Here is a 24,359-nt window from a genome sequence, read left to right as displayed (position 1 = left end):
ATAAAATGCCATTCTGAATCCACAAAAAATTATATTAAAAGGAAAGATAAGTCTGCTATCTGTCAGAAATGCTCCGTTGCTGCACTTGATGCCCCTACCCTGGGAAAGCAAACCTCAGTAGTAACGTAAACTACAGCCATCCAGGAGCTTTGTTGTCTCCTTTGTGCGCTATTCTCTTCACACCTCTTCTTTTGCCTTTAGGAGTCCAAGGCTTTCTTATTCCCTCCTCTTTATTACAAAAGGAAGGGATTGATAGTTATCACTTACACTTGCTTATTTAAGTCTTTGTTTACTCACTTTAATCCCTGAATAGAACATATTTGGTATTAGAAAGCAGGTGTGAAGGCTGCATTTTGGAAGAGGTAGAGTTTCTCCTCATACCGAGAATGTCTGTCTTTTCTGGCAGGGACTGGGTAGGGATGGGGGATTTGCAGAATCTGGAACAAGATGAGGCACACGATGCACTGAGGGTGGGGAATTTAGGGAGGCTCACTCATCCTGAGAGTCTAACGCTTGTACGATTTTCAGAGTGAATGAGCAGCTCCTAAAATTTTGTTGCCTCACCCTAGTCCTAGCTCTGGGGCCCAGGAACAGTAAAGGCTGACTTGCTCTGCGTCTTCTGCTCCTCATGGCTCAAAGGAGAGGTGTTTAAGCCTTTGAACATCACAGGAATTCCAGGCTACCTATTCTTCCCTGTGCGTTTCTCCCCAACATATAATGTTAGGTCTTTCTTGCAGCTTTACTTGATGCTTTATAAGCCTTCCAGACTCTTATGTCAATGTAAGGTACAGTGGCTGTTCCTCTAGTTTTAACAATATGTGCATTTTGAAATTTTTACCCCATTATTGGACACTCTTCTCTACTTTCCCTCTATTTCAGTTCTAATGTGTTGTGTCTTATAATGAAGGATGTTAGGGAAATCCAACTTTTTGTTGACAGAGACTATTGTATTCCTCTTGTTATCTAAGAGAGTTGAAATGATGCTTGTCACATTGTTTTTATAAGACATACTTCTTAAAAGTAAATCTTGTCTGGATTTTTAACATGTTAGGCTAGAATGTGCAAACACATTTAAGAAACTTACTGAATAATTTTTCCTGGAAGTTTATTCTTGAAGTAGACTCAGGCTGCAAAGGCATTATCATAGAATTTCCTGGCTTTTGATTTACTGTTATGATTTCATAATTTAAAATTTTGGTGACATTAATATCTTCATATTTTAATATGCTCTCAAAAATGTAAATATGAAATGTGTCTAAATATTGAACATTCAGAACTCTTAATTAAGTTAGTATTTACATAACTGTTTTAAGTGAAAAATTTATTTTCATTAGTTACTTATGGGACTAACAGACTGATGCTCTGACACTGTGGTCATGCCATCTTTATGTAAATAAAATATTTTCTAGAATCAGAATGTAATTAATCATTGGTGATTGTGTCTAGGAAATCAGCAAGATGCAGAGGCAACAACAGGATTGGGGAATCTTCTTTTCTACTCTAGGTGATTCTATTAAGTAGTACCATGATGCTAGCTTTCTCTTTACCTGCTTGTCCAGTGAGGCAGATAGTAATATTCTCCCTTGCTTATAGAAATGTTACAGGGGTAAAAGGAAAATAACATGAAATGTGGAAACAATAGTAGATGCTGTGAAGAAGTTAAATTCTTATTACTTTAAAAAAAGTAGCTTTGTATTACTTTGTAAAAGCAATATATTTTATATATTTATAATTACTTTATAAAGGCAGTATAATGATTATAAAGATAATATAATTACTTTTCAAACAAGGCTATTTATTTTTGTTTCATATGTCCTGGTTTTATTTAGAGTTGCCCTATTCCCTCAATGATGAAGTGTTGTAATTAAATCAGTTACCATTGCATGTCAGCAACCTGAGATTATTATGATTTTAGGGGTGAAACACTTTTTTTCTCTTAGGAGAAAGAACTCTATTTAACTATAGACTATATTATCAGTACAGACTGTGGACCCCCTTTACCCAACTACTGGAGATTTTAAAATAAGCTATTTTTTTTTTTTTTTAAGACTGTAGTTAATTACATTCATTTTCAAAGTTACAGAATACACTAAGGGAATTTCTAATCTTAAAGTGACTTTCAATATTTTATTAACAGATTTTTAAGTACTGTTGTTTCACACACATGAACAGTGAAGGATTATTACAGATGTTTTCTACCTTACAAATCTGTTCCATTGTCAATCAGTAATTAACACTTTAAATTATGCTAGTACTTGAAGGATGAGTGATTTGTTATTGTTTCTCCAAATAGCAATCAAATGCTTTGGTAATAATAATTAGAGAGTAATGTATAGTAGTTGTGTTCTTTGCTTGTCTATGAGCTGCACAGAGAGAGGAAGACTAAACGCTCATAAGTGTTGTAGCCAAGTGTTGGCTTCTTGTCCAGAATGAAGATGAATGGTATAAAAGACGATGATTTACTACTGCACACTCTGAATATGCAACACGGAGCTACTGCTGCTACTTTCCCCCCCCCGCCAAAGACGTCTGTCATTAATGTCTTTATATCTAGAGCAGTGGTTCTCAGCCAGGGGCAGTTTTGTCCCCCAGGAGACATTTGTCAGTGCTTGGAAACATTTGTGATTGTCACAGCCAGGGGCGGGGGAGGGGTGAGTGCTCCAGGCATCTAGTGTGGAGACTGAGGATGCTGCTAAGCATCCCATAATACACAGGACGCCACCCCACAACAGACTTATTTAGTAAAAATGTCCATAGTGCAGTGCTTTTAGAGCAAAACCGCTCTAGAAGGACTTAAGAATTTAAGGCAAGGATAAAGCTCCCAGAATTCTTTAAAAGAATATACAGTTGTAAAAATTGGATCTCAGCATCTCTGGCTAGCAGTTTTACTTTCCAAAAGCTGTTTGTTAATAAAGTATTGTGGTTAAGGGCGAATTAAACTCTGCTCCTCTTCAAAATTCTTTTGTTGGCAGTGAAATGAATTTAGGTCGTTTGAGTTTAGGGACATTAAAAGAGCCTCTCACTCAGCCTATGGTTAATTATTTTTTTAATTTAGTTTTTATAAAATCTAATATTATCTCTTTTAATTACATATGAATTTTCTGGTCAAAACACATACACAATTCATATATAGCTTCAGATATTCAAAGGGAAACAGAATAGTTTAATAAGTTATTTCTGGAATTAAAACCAAACAGAAAACTAAGTAGGTAGGTTTTATACATATCTTAATATTTTTCTTGTTTTAATTTTAAGTATTCTAAGAGAAACTTAAAACTTACCATATGTGGGCGATGTTTCCAACCTAAAAACTGAAGAATTCTTGATCTGGATTTTTTTCATGCTCATCTTAGTCTTTGTTAGAGTTGTTTTCCTTATTCCAGAAATGACCCCTCATATTTCACTTGTATTTTTTGTTAAAAATAATCACCGATTCCTCTGTGTAGTATGGAGAAAGTGAACAGGCATATTTATGGTTGTCACTTGTTCTATTCTTTCTTACATTTTTAAATATATTGCTCAAAAGTGTCACCATAAAATTCTTGTGACTAGGAATTAGGGCAAGAAGGAGTATATGCTGTGGAAGACTAGGAATTAGGGCAAGAAGGTGTATGCTGTGGAAGAGTCACTAATTTTGACTTCTTTCTTAATATTCTTCCTCAAAATACTGTCCCAGTTGAAATGTGATCCTGTCCCAGCTAAGATGCTGTGTCATATCAAATGGAATGAATAGGGGAAGTAAGGAAAATATTATCAAACTCTGGTGTCTTATTTTAGAATGCCTGTTTGATGTAATTATGACAGGAAAAACATGCACTGTAGAAGTGAGAACATGACATATTGTATATGTGTATTTATGCATATGTGTGTATATGTACGTGATTAACATGTGTAAATATGTTTATACATACGTATGTATATATATTTGGATCATGTTTATAATAAACAAGCCTATGTTATATTTTAAATTCTTCCTATATATGAATTGTTATAATAGGCACTAGACGTTCTAGGAGTCAGTTTAAAATAGCTTGGACTTGACTACACAGTAAAATACAAACCAATATCCTGAATTTTAAAGCTTTTCATCATAGTGTTCCAGTTTGCCTTTCAGTATTGTCCAATAATTCCTTATATCACATTCATTCGGATATCTTTCTCTCCTATTAATACATATTTCCTCTAAAACATGGCTGTAATACCATCTTTTGACTGTCACAACCCATGTAATCTTTTCTTTGAATTCTGATAGCCACATTTTCTGTACCTCTTCAATGAAACTGTAATAATATTCTTCCTCATATTGATCAATACCTTATTTGTGTATTTATTATTAGAATCTAATTATCATTTAGGTGTTTTTATTTCATTATATAACTGCAAAACACCTTATGTAGCCTTTTTGGGGGGTTCAAAATAGATATGCATTTTTAAAATATAAGGAAGACTTTGTTAAATAAGCATTTACATTGCTAGAAAAGCCTGACGTAGTGGCAGTATCAGTGTCCATTCACTGATTCATGTCATCGGTATTTATTGAGTGCCTGCTACATGCCAGGCACTATACATGAGCTAGGCTGAACCAGTGAACAAAATGGACAAAAATCTGCCCTCTTGATACTAACAATGTGATTAAGAGAAGTAAGAAATACATAATAAACATGATACTTACATGTTAATGATGTTTGCATATGCTCAAAGGGAGCAAAAATACAGAGAACTGAAGCTGTAAAAATTTCAAAGGCAGTATCCTATCTCAAAAAACTAGGTTATTAAAAGAAAAAAGGAACTGTAATTTACTTAAAATGAAGTTGTAGACAATCATATCTGATTCTTTTAATGATATTAACATATTCTTTCATCTTATGAATGCTTATATCTTCATAAATTTACACAAATTCTATTGGATTAATATACAATTGATGTTGGTATTCATTTTTTTACCCAATTGTGTTAGCTGATACAACACATTTTAAAAGCTTGACTTTTGTTTGAGATTGCATTATTTGCTTTTTAAATCAAGAGGGAAGAGTTTGAATAGTTTAGGGGGTTATTTAGGAAATACTTCATATTTTTTATGGCAAATTTCACCTTTTAAAATTCAGCTAGCTTTCAACGGAGGAAGGAAGGTTTTGTTTTGTTTTGTTTTGTTTTTTGATAAAATATATTCCAACATCAATTCAGATTTGGTGTTAGTAGTTACTCTTTACCTTAGGTGAAGGACTCTTCACATATCTTAATGTCTCTCTCTGCTGGCCAGCTTAGATGATGATGAGATTTATAATAAATTTAAAGGAAGACTGTACCTTTGAATTGTAAAAATTTCTCAAGGGAACTTTCATCCTTGAAAGTGACCAAGAAAAAAATATATATATATCATACTTTTGTGTTACTGCATCTTTTAAGAAACAAGACATTCTTAAGTTGTTAGGAAACAAGTAATTCAGAAGCCCACAGAACACTATTACAAAGGAAAAAAAAAAAAAAACCCAAACTGCAGAATTCAACTAAAAGTAAATGAAATTGATTTTATGATTATCTAAAGCCATCGAGGGGGTAGTAAACCTCTTTTCCTGCCTGCATCAGTAGTGAAGATATATGAATTTACTCAATAAAGATAGTGAAATTGGAGTGATGGTGAGGTGTATATTCTAACTTTTTCTCTTACGCCACCTTTCATTATTATGAGGTAGAATCATATTTATTCACCTAATTCATATATATTTTTGTACAGTGTATGCCATCTATTCTTTATATTTTTAGCTCCTCTTTCTAATATTTCTTTTCAGGCTCCTAAACAATTATCCAGGCTATAATGGGAGTCCTGAGATAGCTTCATTATTTCATAAAGTCTAATGGAAATTGTACATTTCTCACAATAGAGCTTATTTTTTCATTTCAGTGAAGAGAGTCTGATGACTAATGAAAATGGACATTCAAAGAGTATTTAATAAACAATGTTAATCACAACTTAGAAAAATACTCCTTAGCGTTTTTAGTTTTTATAGAGTGAATCACTTGGGGAATTTATTGTAGGACTACATGTAAAAGAAATGTAATGGTACCACATGTAAGTGAACTCAGGAAGAGTCTGGGTTTCAGCAAGAATTTAAGGCGTTTGGAAGATAGTTTGGGCAGTGGGAGGGAAGGTCTAGAGCCAAGACATCCCCTGAGGCTGAGTATTAGCATTGTCTCCACTGCTAACTCCTTGTGTTAGTTTTCTATTCTGAGTGTGACAAATTACTCTAAATTTATTGACATAACACGTTTATTATCTTACAGTGCTGTGGATTAGAAGTCCTTTCCTTGCCTCATGGCCCATTTTCCTCCCCCTTCAAAGCCAGCAACACATGATAATTTCTTCTCACGTTATCATCCATTTGGTTTTCTCTTGCATGGTTGCGTTTTCCTCTTCTGTTTTTTAAGGATCTTTGTGAATACATTGGACTCTCCAGGACAATCCAGGATAATCTCTTTAAATGCAACTGATTAGCAAAACTTCATCTACAAAATTAATTCCTCTTTGCCATGTAACAAAATATTCACAGGTTCTAGGGATAAGGATATGTTTATCTTTGGGAAGTCCTTACTCTACCTACCATAGCCATCATTTATCGCACTAGTAGTATTTGAAGACTGTTTTTCTCCTGCTGGTCTTTTCACTTTTGCTACTGCTTTTAACTTTGATCCATCTGTCATCCTATGTGGAGAAAACTTGATTTCTTCAATATATTATCCTTATTCATGTAGATCTTTTCTATCTGATTCCTCACAGATTATTAATTCAGGAATTAGCTGCTTCCAGGTCCAATATCAGTTCAATTCAGTCGCTCAGTTGTGTCTTACTCTTTGCGACCCCATGGACTTCAGCACACCCAGGCTTCCCTGTCCATGACCGACTCCTGGAGGTTGCTCAAACTCATGTCCAACGAGTCAGTGATGCCATCAACCATCTCATCCTCTGTCATCCTCTTCTCCTCCTGTCTTCAATCTTTCCCAGCATCAGGGTCTTTTCAAAAGAGTCAGCTCTTTGCATCAGGTGGCCAAAGATTGGAGTTTCAGCTTCACCATCAGTCCTTCCAATAAACACTGAGGACTGATCTCCTTTAGGATGGACTGGTTGGATCTCCTTGCAGTCCAAGGGACTCTCAAGAGTCTTCTCCAACACCACAGTTCAAGCCTCAGTTCTTCAGCGCTCAGCTTTCTTTGTGGTCCAACTCTCACATCCATTCATGGCTACTGGAAAAACCATAGCCTTGACTAGATGGACCTTTGTTGGCAAAGTAATATCTGTGGTTTTAATATGCTGTCTAGGTTGGTCATAGCTTTTCTTCCAAGCAGCAAGCATCTTTTAATTTCATGGCTGCAATCACCATCTGCAGTGATTTTGGAGCCCAAGAAAATAAAGTCTGTCACTGTTTCCACTGTTTCCCCATCTATTTCCCATGAAGTGATGGGACCAGATGTCATGATCTTCATTTTTTAAATGTTGAGTTTTAAGCCAACCTTTTCACTCTTCTCTTTCATTTTCATCAAGACGTTCTTTAGTTCCTCTTCACTTTCTGCCATAAGGGTGGTGTCATCTATATATCTGAGGTTACTGATATTTCTCCTGTCAGTCTTGATTCCAGCTTGTGCTTCATCCAGCCCAGCATTTCACATGATGTACTGTGCATATAAGTTAAATAAACGGGGTGACAATATATAGCCTTGATGTACTCCTTTTCCAATTTGGTACCAGTCTGTTGTTCCATGTCTGGTTCTAACTGTTGCTTCTTGACCTGGATACAAATTTCTCAGGAGGCAGGCAAGGTGGTGTGGCATTGCCATCTCTTGAAGAATTTTCCACAGTTTGTTGTGATCTACATGGTCAAAAGCTTTGCTTTAGTCAGTAAAGCAGAAGTAGATGTTTTTAGAGAACTCTCTTGTTTTTCAGTTGATCCAGTGGATGTTGGCAATTTGATCTCTGGTTCCTCTGTCTTTTCTAAATCCAGCTTGAACATCTGGAAGTTCACAGTTCATGTACTGTTGAAGCCTGGCTTGGAGAATTTTGAGCATTACTTTGTTAGTGTGTGAGATGAGTGCAATTGTGTGGTACATTGAACATTCTTTGGTATTGCCTTTCTTTGGGATTGGAATGAAAACTGATCTCTTTCAGTCCTGTGGCCACTGCTGAGTTTTCCAAATTTGCTGGCATATTGAGTGCATCACTTTAATAGCATCATCTTTTACAATTTGAAATAGCTCAACTGGGATTCTATCACTTCCACTAGATTTGTTCATAGTGATGCTTCCTAAGGCCACTTGACTTCTCATTCCAGAATGTCTTGCTCTAGATGAGTGATAACAACATTGTGATTATCTGGGTCATGAAGATCTTTTTTGTATTGTTCTGTGTATTGTTGTCACCTCTTAATATTTTCTACTTCTGTAGGTTCATACCATTTCTGTCCTTTATTGCGCCCATCTTTGCATGAAATGTTCCCTTTGTATCTGTAATTTTCTTGAAGAGATCTCTGGTCTTTCCCATTCTGTTGTTTTCCTCTATTTCTTTTCATTGATCACTGAGGAAGGCTTTCTTATCTCCTTGCTGTTCTTTGGAACTCTGCATTCAAATGAATGTATCTTTCCTTTTCTCCTTTGTTTTTAGCATAGGTCTGATATGTCCTGATGCTATTAGGCAGGGGCCAATGGCAAGATCTTACATTAAAATATTGCTACCCATTTGTATAATGCTGGACCTCATTGGGATAAGAAACTCAAGTACTACATCCCGAAAGTTGTTTACACTGGCGTCTACCCGTCTTACGCAAGAGGAGGCGGATTCCTCTACTCCAGCCATCTGGCCCTAAGACTGTACAATGTGACTGACCGGGTCCTTCTCTGCCCCATCGATGATGTTTATACTGGAATGTGCCTTTAGAAACTCGGCCTTGCTCCAGAGAGACACAAAGGCTTCAGGACATTTGATATAGAAGAGAAAAGCAGGAGTAACATTGTTCCTATGTAGATTTGATGTTGGTACATAGTAGAAAACCTCAAGAGATGATTGATATTCGGTCTCCGTTGCAGAGTGCTCATTTAAAATGCTGAATTATGTGCAAACTACATTTTACATAGAAATGTATCTCAAATAGTTCCCATTTGTGTTCTTTTCCATTAGAGGTCATTTCTATGTAAAACCATCAAAATTGCCTTTATAGGTCATGTCCATTTGACGGCCTCTAAACCCTTCAGTTCAGATGATAAAGCGTCTGCTTGCAGTGCGGGAGACCTGGGTTTGATCCCTGGGTCGGGAAGATCCCCTGGAGAAGGAAATGGCAACCCACTCCAGTATTCTTGCTTGCAGAATCCCATGGATGGAGGAATCTGGGGGGCTACAGTCCACGGGGTCGCAAAGAGTCAGACACGACTGAGCGACTTCACTCACTCACTCACTCACTTACCCATTTGTAAGGAAACTCCTCTGACTCCTGTTTCATCAGGGACTTCCAAGAGAAAACTTCCCTCAGAAAGATGGCAGAGGTTTTAATGGCTTGTCCAGGACAAGTTCCAATGGAGGGAAGTAAATGCACAACTATTGAAGGGGCTATCAAAATGTACATATTTTGATTTACTCTGCAGACATTTGACTGTGTTTGTCTTTGGAGAACTTAACTTACTGCCAACAACAACTTAACTGAGCTGCCATTGTTTCTCCCAGAATGGGGGAAAAATTATTCTCACAATTTCAAGGTTCAGCTTTTTCAGTTTAAAACAGTCTCTTGTGATCAGTTTTATATTCAGTTAATTCAGAGTTTCAACTCCCTTTCAGTATTTTCTGATTTTCTTGACTTTTCTCTTGGGCCTCTGGGTACAAGGTAGACTGACGTGACAAGATATCTGGTGTATTTACTGTTTCTGTTGACATGGATATTAATGTTATTGGTACTAAAAACTTGGTCAATCTTTCCAGATAGTTTTCACCATTATTCTTCAGCTGGATCTCTGCTTCCCACTGGCCATTCAGTCTGCATTGGGATCCCCTTGAACTCATACCAGGGTCATCTCCTAGAAGAGATAATTATCCTTAATTTCCAGCCTCCTTACTTGTTCATCCCAAGGGGCTTTGCGATGAATATTTCAGCACATCCTGCTGAAACAAAGAGAGGTCCCAGATAGACAGTGGCACTCAGATTCCCTTTGTGTAACTATGATACATTAGGATTTCATTTCCTTCTCCTCTGGGCAGTGGTTTGCTCCTGAGCGATGTGAAATGGGACTTAAAGTCTCTCCACGCTTACATTCTGGAGGCTGACACCCACTGTTCCCATGAATAAAATGATTAAATGAAAGTGGTGGATGGTTTTGGCTTCCTGGGTGGCTCAGGCGGTAAAGTGTCTGCCAGCAATGTGGGAGATCCAAGTTTGATCCTTGGGTTGGGAAGATCCCCTGGAGAAGGAAACAGCAACCTACTCCAGTACTCTTGCCTGGAAAATTCAATGGACGGAGGAGCCTGGTAGGCTACAGTCCATGGGGTCACAAAGAGTTGGACATGACTGAGGGACTAAGCACAGCACAGCCTACATATGAACCTGCAAGATGCAAACTTTCAAAGATGCTAAAGTGCATTCTCATGATCAATCACATGAGATTGATCACAGTAATTCACACGTGTGAAATTCATCATTACATGCATGCATCCTCTCTAGGTGTTTGTGCTTTTGTGTACTTTACAGCATAATACAGTAGTACAGTATCTTTATTTCAAGCCCAGGATATCTGAAAGCAAATGTAAAAGCAGCAGTATGTAGCCAATTGTGTTAGTTGGGTACCTTTGCTAACTTTGTTGGACTTAACGAGAAAATTGGACTTATGAACGTGCTCTCAGAAGGGAGTTCATTCATATGTAGGGGAATTACTGTATTTCACGGTATAATTCCATGGTGTGATACTAATATTATGATTTTTGAAACATTTCATTAATTATGTTTATTTAGCGATGGTGTCAGTGAGTGATGTTGCTTTTTAGATAATTACAGGTGAGTTATTTTTAAATGTATTGTTCTGGAAATTATCGCTGAACCATGGGCTTAACTATAGAGCAAAGAGACTTAATGGATGTTTTCAGTGAAAAAGGTAGGGAAACCATGGTTTCTGTAATCACAGCAAATCTTGGCCTGTGAGTTTTGTAGTGAAAGAAAATTAAAACCAGCTAGTTAAGATGATGAGAAGGAAATAATGTACAAGGCGACAAATATTCTTTTTGTCAAGACTAGTGTTAAGGGTGGCAGTGTGAAGATTTGAGTTATAGAAAAAATTAATAGCATGTTAGTGTTATCAGTCAGGAGGAAAAAGATCCTGTCTTGAATTCTCTTTATGTGCTCCATTCTTTCTAGTAGAAGAAACGGAAGCCAGTGTCACATGGCATGTGAGGAGCTGACATGTGATTTGAAAGTAGCTCTGTCTGGTGCCAGAAACTCATGTTATTCCCATCATGTTGTTTTTCTGTCAGGAAAGACATTGGATAAAGGGGTAAAGCATATAATTAATTTTTTATAAAGGAAAAGAAAAACTAGGAAGAAGAAAAAAAGATATTTAAGACTCTTTAAAATATTCATGTTAGCATGTTAAATATTATAGAAATGTGGTTTATTTTAGTGGTGGAAGGAACTGTAAATACCTGTAAGTTATGGAAATATAATATCTTAAAAATCCATGTGAAACCGTCTACTCTGAAAATTGTTCACTAAACATGCACCAGGCTCTTTCTCTTTGAGAGCCATTGCAATATCTCATGCAACAAAAACAACAAGATTGCATTCTTTGAAACCAGAAGCAAAGTCCACTTCTTTTGATGGTGGCTGTTACATGATTCTAATTCATGTTTTATTACAATGAAAACATTTCAAATGTGATATTGTACCTAAAAATGTATGGCAGGGCATTTGCATTGGGGCTCTAGATTTAAGCTTCCTTGACTTTATTTATTAAAGTTTATTTGCATTCTGGATCTTATTTTTTATTTCCTAAGCTTTTAAAAATTACTGTATAAGTGGAACTTGAGAGAATATTCTCTGAGAAAATATATATACTTGAACTAGTTTTTTCTTATTTATAATTCATTCATCCTTTATAGCATTTAATATGTCTGGCATACATAGATAGTGGCTAATAATTGGCATTAGCTGTAGTACATAATATGAAGTAGAGACTGTGTCCTGAACTAATCTTTACCAACTTTCAGTTCTATTAGAGTCCCAGTACCACAGGAAGGAGGTTAGACTTTATACAGAAATGAGCAAGATATTCATGATACAAAGCACATCTGCCTTTCACAGCAATTAATTATATTGGCTTTTCTGCAAAGAACTAAATATCCTTGATCAATTAGAGTGATGTTGAGTTTTATCTGTTTGTACCTCAAATCAATCTGTTTAGGAGTTCATGTTCCTGGATGAGGTCTTAGGCTGAAACAGATAGCTTTGGACTGGAGGGAGTCCTTCATGGATAACCTGGGTCTTTAAAAACAGGACACAATAATCTGTCCATCAATAAAAAGTAGAAAAAATCCAGTAATATGCAGGAATCATGAATGACGTTAACTCTTGGGATTTTATATGACTAAATTACTGTGCCTTGAATAATTGGGATGAGAACCTACAAGGTCAAAGTTCAAAGTGTGAGGGAAAGCCTCATGGTTTGAAAATGATGAACAATTTTAGCAATAGAAGTTTGATTTAAATCTCCAAAAATATTTATTAGATAATTAATTTTATTATAGTTAATTATTTTAACTTATTAATTAAAATGTTGATATATTTTAAATCACTTAAAACTGTGAAACTTCATGTGAAACCAACACACTTCAAAAAATGAATGTTAGCCAATGTATATTGCTCCTTTTGAAACCAGTGTTTACCAGCAGCATTCATGGTCGGCTGGGACCAGCTGTAGAACCTGTTGGTAGTAACCAGAATGCTGGCATTATGCCAGTAAAAGCAGGGTTGAACTGGTTCCTGCTTGTGCCTGGATTCACTTCTCATAAGACAGTAAAAACCTGCCAGTCCCTGGCTTTGAAGATGGTTTAGTCATGCATGTGCAACCCATCTGTTGGATGAATAAGGGATTTCCTTTTCAGCCCAGCCCTTCAGCAACAGACATGGTCACTGTCTTTGTGCTCCTCACTGCCCGCCCACCCCCCCCGCCCCACTTTTCTTTTAATCTTTATTTCCTGCCAGGAGTATACACGCTTGATAAACCAGGTGCATCTTATGCTACTCTAGGGAAATCCTTCCATAAATGCTGATGTGAGCCAGAAATGTAATTGTTTTCTCTTGCTGTCTAGGTTACTTTCAATATAGTCTTATTCAGTGAATTAAAAAAAAAAAATTCAGTTTCATAATATAAATGCTTATACTATTACAGCTTCAACCAAACTTTAATGTAGACCTCGGTGACCTTGTTCTTCACTGTGAAATGTGAAGCTCCCTGTGCCACCAGGATGAACCTGAGGAGGGGAAGGTCTTCATTCTCTGTGTTTCTCTTTTTGGTTATAAGCCTATTTAGCAGCGTACATCTTAGCTTCAGTGATGGAAAAGGTGCGAGTCTCCCTCAGTGCAATATCTTATTCCCTTGTCCTGACTTTTGTTCAGTGCACACATCCTCCAGTTTTGATGTCCCATGCTTAAGTTCTTCTATTTTCTAGAATAACCTCCCTGTTTCTTTAAAATGCTGAAGGCGGTAAATACCAGGTTTGGGGCTTCCCTATAGCTTAGCTGGTAAAGAATCCGTCTGCAGTGCAGGAGACCCCAGTTCAATTCCTGGGTCGGAAAGATACCCTGGAGAAGGGAACAGCTACCCACTCCAGTATTCTGGCCTGGAGAATTCCATGGACTGTATAGTCCATGGGGTGGCAAAGAGTTGGACAAAGACTTTCACTTTCAATTTTTCACTTTGAGGTTGGAGGTACAACTTGAATTTGCAAAATTGCACACACAAATTGTTGTGTTACAAGATGTTTTACAACCTTTTAACATGATATACTGTTTTGGTGAGCTTGTGGTCTTACAGTTAATTGATATTTATATGTGTATCAACATATATATATTTATATATGCATATATATGTATATTTTGAACACACTGGAACTCCAAAAAGATCAAGATGAAGCGAGGAATAGATTTGTCTTTCTAATCAGTTGTTTATGGTTTTAAATACATTCTAATGTGAGGACGGGAACCAAATAAGCAATTATTGTTCTTACTAATTATATTTCCTCTTCATACAGATTTATGAGAAATACCAAGATTTGTATACTGTGGAGCCAAATAATGCACGCCAGCTGGTGGAAATTGCAGCCAGGGATATTGAAAAACTTCTGAGCAACAGATCCAAAGCCCTGGTGGTGAGTTTAAATTGTATCTACTCATTTTATTATTCTATATTACTCATTTATTATTTATCTTTCATGCTTTATTTGGAGGTTTTCTTTAGTATGCTGTTTTATCTGAGAAACTGTGTTCATCTAATATATGTTCATAAAAGATAAGATCATGGTTTCATTGTGGACTTGAAATAATGAATTAGCTTGTTTCTAATTATTATTTTATTTGTATAAGGTGATTTTAATACAGAGAAATAGTATATTTAATTAGAACATACATCTGTTTACACATATGTAAATAATCATGTGTAATAATCCTGTTTAAACTGATCATACAGTGTAAAACCCTTGAATATTGCAAGCATCCTTAAACCTGCCTTTGTAGTATTTGTCTCATCATCCTGCGTCTATACCAGAGATAGCCAGTACACTAGATATTTGATTATTTGTTTCTTTGCTCTTTAAAAGTAGCTGTACCTCACATAAATGTTTTGCTAAACATGTGTTAGTCATGATGCTGTATGTGGTCTTCAGCTACATCCTTTCTTCCATCAACATTATGTTTGCATGAGTTTTTTAGATGTTTGTGCTTAGCTTTAATTCATTTTTATTCATGGTAAAATATTTTTTGAGCATATATCTTAATTTATTCACTTATTCTCTGCTGGTAAATTATTATTTGGATAGAACCATGAATAGGGTGGCTTCATTTTCTTGAATGAGTTTCTCAGTACATATGTGCAAGAATACGGGTCAGTATGTGATAGTAGAATATTAGACTATAGGGTGTTCATAAAATCAGATTACATAAGTATGACACTGATTTTCCAAAATAGTTCTATCAGTTTAGACCCCTACTACCAGTATTTGAGTCCCCATTGGTCCATATTCTGGCCAATGAGTGGCAATGTCAGAGTTCTTAACTATAGGCAGCTGAATGGGTGCCAAATGGCATCTCTGCTTATCCCTAATGACACGGTTATCTGTTTTGTATTCTGAATATTCTTGTTTCCTCTTCAGTGACATATTTCTTCATATCTTTTACACATCTTAATCATTTAAATTGATTCGTAGATTGTATATTCTTGATGGTAGTTCATTTCAGTTACATGTGATGCAAATCTCTTTTTCCAGTTTGTGACTTGTCTTTTTATTGTCTTTATGGTATATTTTGATCAAATAAGTTCTTAATTTTAATGCTGTCAGAGTCAACTTTAAAAAAAAATATTTTGAGGTGTATGCTTTGTTTAAAAAATCGTTTCCTACTCTGATGTTCTAAATATTTTTGTGTATTTTATTGTAAAAGATTCCACTTCTGTCAGATCTATTTAAGCCACCTGTAGCTAATATCAGTATACAGTTTTAGGTCACAATACAAATGATTTTTTTTTTCTGATCAGTTCTCCTGAGACCATATATTAAATATTTTACCTTCCCTTGATGAAGCCCCATTTATCAAGCTAGTATGCTCAGCAGCTCACCATCTTCTTCTTCAAAAGGAATTGACTAGTCTTGAATGTTCACACATTATTTAAAATTTATATTCAGCATGCAATTATTTGAAACAATCTTTACTGGGATTTTAAATGGTATTCCATTGAATTCCAAATTAAGACAAAATTTGGAAGAATTTATATCATTATGATTTTTGTCTTTATATTTATATACATGATTTTTTATCCAGTTAGCTGTTTTTTATGCCACTTTATAGCATTTTAAAATTTGTTTACAAAGTTCTTATATATATCTTTTGTTAGATGTAATGTTGCAGTTTAAGTTTAACTCCTTGTTCTACAAATCTCAGCACTGTTGCAGGTGTTTGTTCCAGGATAACTCTGAATTCTTTGTTTACTGATCACTTACAGTTCAGATTTTTAACTTTTTATATATATATATATGTATACACACACATACACATCTCTTGGCATTCAGAAATTGTCTGTTTTGTTTTTGATCCTTACACATTTCTATGTATCTTAAAATATCGAGGATCTTGTTGTAACATAAGAGGATCCTTTGGAATATTTGGTACACATTGCCAGAAGTTGAAACACTTTTTTTTTTTAAGTATAGTTGATTTACAGTAGTTTGCAAATTTCTGCTGTATAGCAAAGTAACTCATTTATACACATATATATACCTTCTTTTCATACTGTTCATGGGGTTCTCAGGGCAAGAATACTAAAGTGGTTTGCCATTCCCTTCTCCAGGGAAATAGATGGGGAAACAGCAGAAACAGTGTCAGACTTTATTTTTTTGGGCTCCAGAATCACTGCAGATGGTGATTGCAGCCATGAAATTAAAAGACGCTTACTCCTTGGAAGGAAAGTTATGACCAACCTAGATAGCATATTCAACAGCAGAGACATTACTTTGCCAACAAAGGTCTGTCTAGTCAAGGCTATGGTTTTTCCTGTGGTCATGTATGGATGTGAGAGTTGGACTGTGAAGAAGGCTGAGCGCTGAAGAATTGCTGCTTTTGAACTGTGGTGTTGGAGAAGACTCTTGAGAGTCCCTTGGATTGGAAGGAGATCCAACCAGTCCATTCTGAAGGAGATCAGCCCTGGGCTTTCTTTGGAAGGAATGATGCTAAAGCTGAAACTCCAATACTTTGGCCACCTCATGCGAAGAGCTGACTCATTGGAAAAGACTCTGATGCTGGGAGGGATTGAGGGCAGGAGGAGAAGGGGACGACGGAGCATGAGATGGATGGATGGCATCACCAACTCGATGCACATGAGTTTGGGTGTACTCCGGGAGTTGGTGATGGACAGGGAGGCCTGGAGTGCTGCGATTCATGGGGTCGCAAAGAGTTGGACATGACTGAGTGAACTGAACTGATGGCCTCTTTTAAAATATTCTATTAAGGTTTATTTTGAGAGATTGGATATATTTTGCTTTGCTACACAGTAGGACTTGTTTTTTATCCATTCTAAATGTAGTACTTTGTATCTGCTAAACCCAAACTCCCAGTTTATCCTTCACCCTACTCCCTTCCCTTGGCTGAACCACAAGTCTGCTCTCTTCCATCTGTGAGTGTGTTTCTATTTTGTAGATAGGTTCATTTGTGCTATGTTTTAGATTCCACATATAAGTGATAACATGTGGCTTTTATCTTTCTCTTTCTGACTTCACCTAGTATAATAATTTCTAGTTGCATCTGTGTTCCTGCATATGGCATTATTCTGTTGCTTTTGATGGCTGAGCACTATTGCATTACATATATGCTACCACATCATCTTTATCCATTCATCTGTCAATGGATATTTAGGTTGCTTCCATGTCTTGGCTATTGTGAATGGTGGTGCTATGAACATGCTGCTGCTGCTAAGTCACTTCAGTCGTGTCCGACTCTGTGTGACCCCATAGACGGCAGCCCATAGGGATGCATATATCTTTTTGAGTTATAGTTTTGTCTGGGTAAATGCCTAGATGTGGGATTGCTGGTAACTCTGTTTTTAGTTTTCTGAGGAATATCCATACTGATCTCCATACTGGCTACAGTAACATATATTCCCACCAACAGGTATGAGAGTTCCCTTTTTGCCATACTTTCTCCAGTGTTTGTTTATTTGTAGACTTTTAATAATGGCCATTTTCACCAGTGTGAGGTGGTACCTCATTGTAGTTTTCATTTGCGTTTCTCTAATAATTAGCGATTTTGAGCATTTTTCCATATCCCTAATGGCCATCTGTATGCCTTCTTTGGAGAAGTGTCTACAAAGTCCTCTGTGAAGCACAATTTTTAAGAAATGTGTAATGGTAAGGGAAACTTTCTTGATTAGAAGATTCATAACATTATCTTCAGATTTTGTTATATGAATATACCTCTTTAAAGCATCATTTATAGATGTAAATATATTTTCATTAAAAGTTTAATAAAAATTACTTCTTAAGTGATTAATATTCACTAATGACTACTGAAAATGATTCCATTTATATTGATTTTTATCAGCTTACATTTTTTTTTTACACCCTGAATGTAGGAAGCAGATAATTTGGTCATCACAGTCCTTAGAAGAATGTGTTGGAATGAAGTAGGATGTATCTTGCCTTAACTGGATTAAAATGGGAGCTTAATGAGACTTTATTTTTTATCATTTGGAATTGAAGATCTAGATACCTGGTATATTATTTGAGTCCTGTGGGATCACTGGCTGTCTTAAGCGCACGATGGGAGAGTACAGAAAGCATAATTACTAATGAAATGTAGAATTTGTTAGATTTTATGTGAGGGAGAAAGATTCATGTTTGTTTGCAAACTAAATTTTTATTTAACTTTTTGAATACATGGAAATAAATACATTATTTGAAAGAGAAATATTTTGAGGATAATTAAAAAACAGGTTCTATAATGTGTTGTAAATGAATATAAGATGAATATGAATTCATGAATAAATTAATAAATTTATCCATATTCATATTCATAAATTCATTCATACAAGATGGATATGAATGAATATAATATAGTAATATTATATAAGAATATAAGATTACTATATTATTAATAATAATGTATATTATTAATTCACTTCTACTTTTGTTATTGGCTTATACTCAGGGAGACTTCAGTATTAAAGGAGCTTTAATTTATCTGCATGGGGTACCAATGTAATTGCATAAATAAATACTTTGGAAATATATCTTGAATATACAGGTTTGAGATTGATGATCAAATTTAATGCCAGTTATACATTATTGAGTGTTTATTAAGTACTGTTACCTGATGATTTCTCATAATAATGCTGTGCACTATATACCATTAGTAGTCTCATTTTTCAGTAAGGAAATGGAGTCTTTGAATATTCTTTTAACTTTCTTCCAAAAACATATTTAATAAGCAGTGTATTCCAGTGTTTCTCAAACTTTAATGTGCATGTGGTTCACCTCTGGCTCTTGTTAAAATGCAGATTTTTATTTAGTGTGTGTATGTGTGTGTGTGCGCTCAGTCATGTCTGACTCTTTGTGGCCCCTGGACTGTACCTTCCAGGTTCCTCTATCCATAGGATTTCCCAGGCAAAAATACTGGAGCGGGTTGACATTTCCTACTCTAGACGATCTTCCCATCCTTTGGATCGAACCTGCATCTTTTGCGTCTCCTGCATTGCAGGTGGATTCTTTACCACTGTGCTACCCTTTTTATTCAGTAGATCTGGCCAAATATACTGAATTTCTAATAAGCAAACAGGTGATGGTCCTGCTACAAAGACTGTACTTTGAATCAGTTTAGTTCAGTTGCTCAGTCGTGTCTGACTCTTTGTGACTCCATGGACTGCAGCACGCCAGGACTCCCTGTCCATCACCAAATCCCGGAGATTGCTCAAACTCATATTCATCGATTTGCTGTTGCCATCTAACCATCTCATCCTCTGTCATCCCCATCTCATCCTGCCTTCAGTCTTTCCCAGGATTGAATCAGGATCTTTTCCAACGAGTCAGTTCTTCCCATAAGGTGACCTAAGTATTGGAGTTTCAGCTTCAGCATCAGTCCTTCCATTGAATGTTCAGGACTGATCTCCTTGCAGTCCAAGGGACTCTCAAGAGTCTTCTCCAACACCACAGTTCAAAAGCATCAATTCGTTGGCACTCAGCTTTCTTTATAGTCCAACTCTCACATCCATACATGGCTACTGGAAAAACCATAGCTTTGACTAGACAGACCTTTGTTGACAAAGTAATGTCTCTGATTTTTAATATGCTATCTAGGTTGGTCATAACTTTCCTTCCAAGGTGTAAGCGTCTTAATTTCATGGCTGCAATCACCATCTGCAGTGATTTGGGAGCCCCCAAAAATAAAGTCAGTGACTGTTTCCACATGTTTGCCATGAAGTGATGGGACCGGATGCCATGATCTTCATTTTTTGAATGTTGAGTTTTAAGCCAACTTTTTCACTCTCCTCTATCACTTTCATCAAGAGGCTCTTTAGGTCTTCACTTTCTGCCATAAGAGTGGTGTCATCTACATATCTGAGGTCATTGATATTTCTCCCGGCCATCTTGATTCCAGCCTGTACTTCATCCAGTTCAGTGTTTCTCATGATATACTCTGCATATAAGTTAAATAAGCAGGGTGATAGTATACAACCTTGACATACTCCTTTTCCTGTTCTTACCTTGAGAATTCCATGAACAGTGTGAAAAGGCAAAAAGATAGGACACTGAAAGATGAACTCCCCAGGTTGGTAGGTGCCCACTATGCTACTTGAGATCAGTGGAGAAATAACTCCAGAAAGAATGAAGAGATGGAGACAAAGCAAAAACAACACCCAGCTGTGGATGTGACTGGTGATAGAAACAAGGTCTGATGCTGTAAAGAGCAATATTGCATAAGCCAACTAGAGTGATATAAAAAGATTGCAAGTTTATTTTCTCTCAAAGCAAGAAACCTGGATGTAGGTAGCTCAAGAGATTTCCAGAAGTCTCATTCTGTTACATCTGCCTTCATCCCACTGGGTTACCCTTGGCTGCAAGGGGAAATAATAGATGGAGTTTTTTCAGCTGGGACACCACCTCTCTGTACAGAATTGTGGTAGTCTTAATTAAAATGTGGATCCAGCCAGCCAGTGTCTGTATCAAATCTTTTCAAGATTGAATGTGAGTTTTAGGGAAGAAAGTCTGGAGAAAATTCATTTTGAAAAAGCTGAGGAGGGGAAGGAAAATGTTGCTTTCTTTGGCTTTTTATATAAAGTCCCATTTTGTAAGAATATTTTATTGAAAATATAATGATTGCATGTGTAGTCAAATCAGCTTTTTCTAACAAGGCTTGGCACAGGGTGAACAGCAGTAGATTGAGAGGACTATTGAATCCATGTTTTAAGACTCGTAAATTTTTTAAATATCATGGGTACTTGAGAATTAGTCAACGATAGTTGAAATATTTGAAATCATGAACCATGGGTAGATCTGGTAATAGTTAGAAATTGTGAGTTCAAAAGAGTAAACTTTGTTATGATAATTTGTAGTGAACAGTGGAGAAAAAGAAGTTTTGATAAATAATAGAAATGAGAGAAATTAAGAGTTCTGGGTGATAAGGTTGAGGCATGAGTGAATGCTCAAGGAATTTTGAAAAATGTGTTCAACTTTACACAGCAAAGAATTCATTTCTGTATATGTATATGGAAATGTGGTTGGATACAAGCATGAGGTATTTTTTTAACAAAATAAACATAATACATGGTGTCATATTTCTCACTCAGAACATATGATTTTTCTGAAGTAGATGACAGATTTAAATGGGAAATGCTTGTCTTTCTTGATACCATTTGCTAATGTGTTAAATGAAAATCTCCAGATACAACAGCACATTTCCTCTCTCAAGTTATATACTTTAGCAGCATTTTTATGGATTTTAAATCTCAAGTAATGATAATGCTCGAAATTTGGGGTCAGACAGAATGAATGGGGAAACAGTAAGTGCTGTGTTTGGAACCTCTTAAAGTACCCTAAGGAGTAAACAGATCCATATACTCGTAATGGTGCTGCTACTCACTACCACACTCAGCACTTTAATTTTTATAACATTCTGTTCTGATTATTTGAAGGTTATTTATATTATTTAAAGGTTAGCAGCAAGGTGTTTTTAAAATATTTCCTGCTGTTACTCGCGCTCTGCTATACAGTACTTTCTTCCTTGTCCATTCTGTGAAATAGTGTTCGTACTGAATTGTCTGAGCAAAGACACTTTTGGAAAAAAGATAGCTGCCAAATACCCCTTTAAGACAGAGCGTAGAATTAATGGTAAAATGAAAGTGAAAAATTTTCTCATGGAAGGTGTTCAGAAAAGGAAAAGTTCTGGGCAACACTGGTAGTCTCTTTTTACTAAAAAAAAAAAAAAAAAAAAAAACTCTTTTGGAAATGTGATTTTCATAGACTTGAGTTGGCTTAATTATTTAGGATCAGAAAGTAATGTCAACACTGCAGTATTATTGTGTTGATAACTTAACAAACGTAATATATGCTCCGATAGCACTGCATTTGCAAAAATTAGGAGAAGAGGGAGTGTTGGGTTGTTGATCACATGAAAGATAATGAAAATTAAATGAATTGAATTGGAAATCTCACACAGGCAGTAACAACTATGTAATTTGTGGGGTCTTGTCCAAAATGAAAATGTGGGGCGCCTCTTGAAAGAAGTTATTCAGAATTTAAAGACGGCAGCCACAGAGCTTTAGAACAATTGTGGGATCCAGCTGGGTGATTGCACAGGTCCCACACCCATGGAGCTGGCCAGCCCTCACACCCAGGTGGTCAGAGTCAGAACTGGAATTGGACTTGGGATTCTTAATCATGCGTGCTGTGCTGTTTCTACAGTGATAATCATTGAACTTTACCTGGAGACTTAGGAGTCTTCAAAACCTATGATAATTGTAAAAGAATGTCAGAGTAAGATCCGTATTTCATTCCACTTCTGTTCTAGAAAATTGAAAACTCAACCCAGCGGAATAATAGACATGCTCTTATCTAAATGTGCTAGTGAATGATGTTGACAAGGGAAAAATAAATAGAGAGAAGCAGTGCTAATCCAAGGTTACCATCTTTGATTCACATAATGGAATCTTTCAATAAAACTTCATAACATGCTGTACATTTGGAGACAGTCTGATCAAGTAGTCTTTGCTAAAGGAAGGTAAACAGTGTCTTAGCTGTTTATGGAATTCAGCCTTCCATGGTGTTCTGATTCTTTTTCTGAGTCCTTACTAACTTTATTTTTTAGTCTTTTGATGTTTAGTTTTCCCCTTGCCCCCATTAACTCCTTATCATCCTCCTACAGAAATACATAAACTCTCAACCTTCCTCTGAATTAATTTTTATCTTTAATGGAGAACAGAAGGCAGCAGAAGCCCTTTGTGAGATACCCAATGCCATCCAGGTTTTTTTTGTATATACAGGAATTCTTTTAAATCTATTCCAATAATTTTTTTTTTTAGAGCTTATAAAATCATGAACTACATTTTGCAAAGATGAGCTGTCTGTGCTTTGCTTAAAACCTCCTGACACAATTTATTGGGAGAATGGTGGAATGTCCTATTAATTTAATTAAAGTATCATAGAAACGTGAAAGTTGAAAGAATTGGGGAATTCAGTTTTCTGGTCCTCTTCTCATAAGTAGGTGAATGTCTAAACCACCGAGTTTGAGAAAATAGCTGTTTCTTTTCTCAAATATTTTTGGTGATGAAGCTTCCATAATTATAATATCCCATTATTATTGCTTAGCTTAGTATTCAGGAAATTATTTCTAACATGGATGTCCTTGTCTAATTTAAATCTATTTTCTTTTCTGTTCCCTATATATGTTAAAATTTGTTTGGCTTTCTCCTTACCAGAGTATCTCTCTGTGTTGGGTTGAGGAGTGCTGTGGGTGGGAGGACCCATCATCAGCTCCTCATAGCTAAGTGTTCCTGGCAGATCCATATTGATGATTCTCAGTTGGTGAGCAATCTTTATTGCCAGCCATCGTGTTAAATGCTTTACACACATTCTCGGAACAACTCTTAAGAACAACTCTTAATCTTCAGAACAACTCTAAGAGGTAGGTGTTGTTGTGTTGAGGTTGTGTCTAAAGCTAGAGGTATTACCTAACAAAATTGAGCCATCTCAGTTAGCAGGTAGAAGAGATCTTCAACTCAGGTATCCCTGATTGCTAAAGCCTCTGTTTTTTTTTTTTTTTTTTTCTGTCAGTATGCTGTACTCTGTAATCTAATGAATTCTAATTTAACTCCCTTATATAGACATATTTTTTGGTTTCTTTTTCATTTCTGTATTCTGGAAATTATCAAATATTCTCCAACTTTGTTAAAACATGGAGGATGCAATGGAAGGTGGTTCTTTTATTAAGGAGTAATTTGATAAAGCATAGTATAACAAGTTCACCTTTTTTTTTTTTTTTTGGTCACATGATCCAGGTACAGTGAGAACTGCTTTATTCTCTGTGGGTTGTGTATTAGATGATACCACTGTGAATGTTAGATGATTCTGATATATGTTATACTTATGT

General features: G+C 36.0%; 1 protein-coding gene across 7 annotated transcripts in view; it reads left to right on the top strand.

Annotated features, from left to right (window-relative positions):
• CACNA2D1 (calcium voltage-gated channel auxiliary subunit alpha2delta 1) overlaps positions 1-24,359 on the top strand; it is a 524,891-nt gene that overhangs the window by 129,249 nt on the left and 371,283 nt on the right. For all 7 annotated transcript variants that reach the window (XM_005890243.3, XM_070369704.1, XM_070369702.1 and 4 more), the window contains exon 3: positions 14,270-14,386. In XM_005890243.3, coding sequence (XP_005890305.2) covers positions 14,270-14,386 — 117 coding nt within the window. The remainder of the gene's footprint in view (positions 1-14,269; positions 14,387-24,359) is intronic.

This window comes from Bos mutus, chromosome 4 (assembly GCF_027580195.1).
Source record: "Bos mutus isolate GX-2022 chromosome 4, NWIPB_WYAK_1.1, whole genome shotgun sequence".
NCBI classification, from domain to species: domain Eukaryota; kingdom Metazoa; phylum Chordata; class Mammalia; order Artiodactyla; family Bovidae; genus Bos; species Bos mutus.
This window is presented reverse-complemented; position numbering and strand designations above follow the sequence as displayed.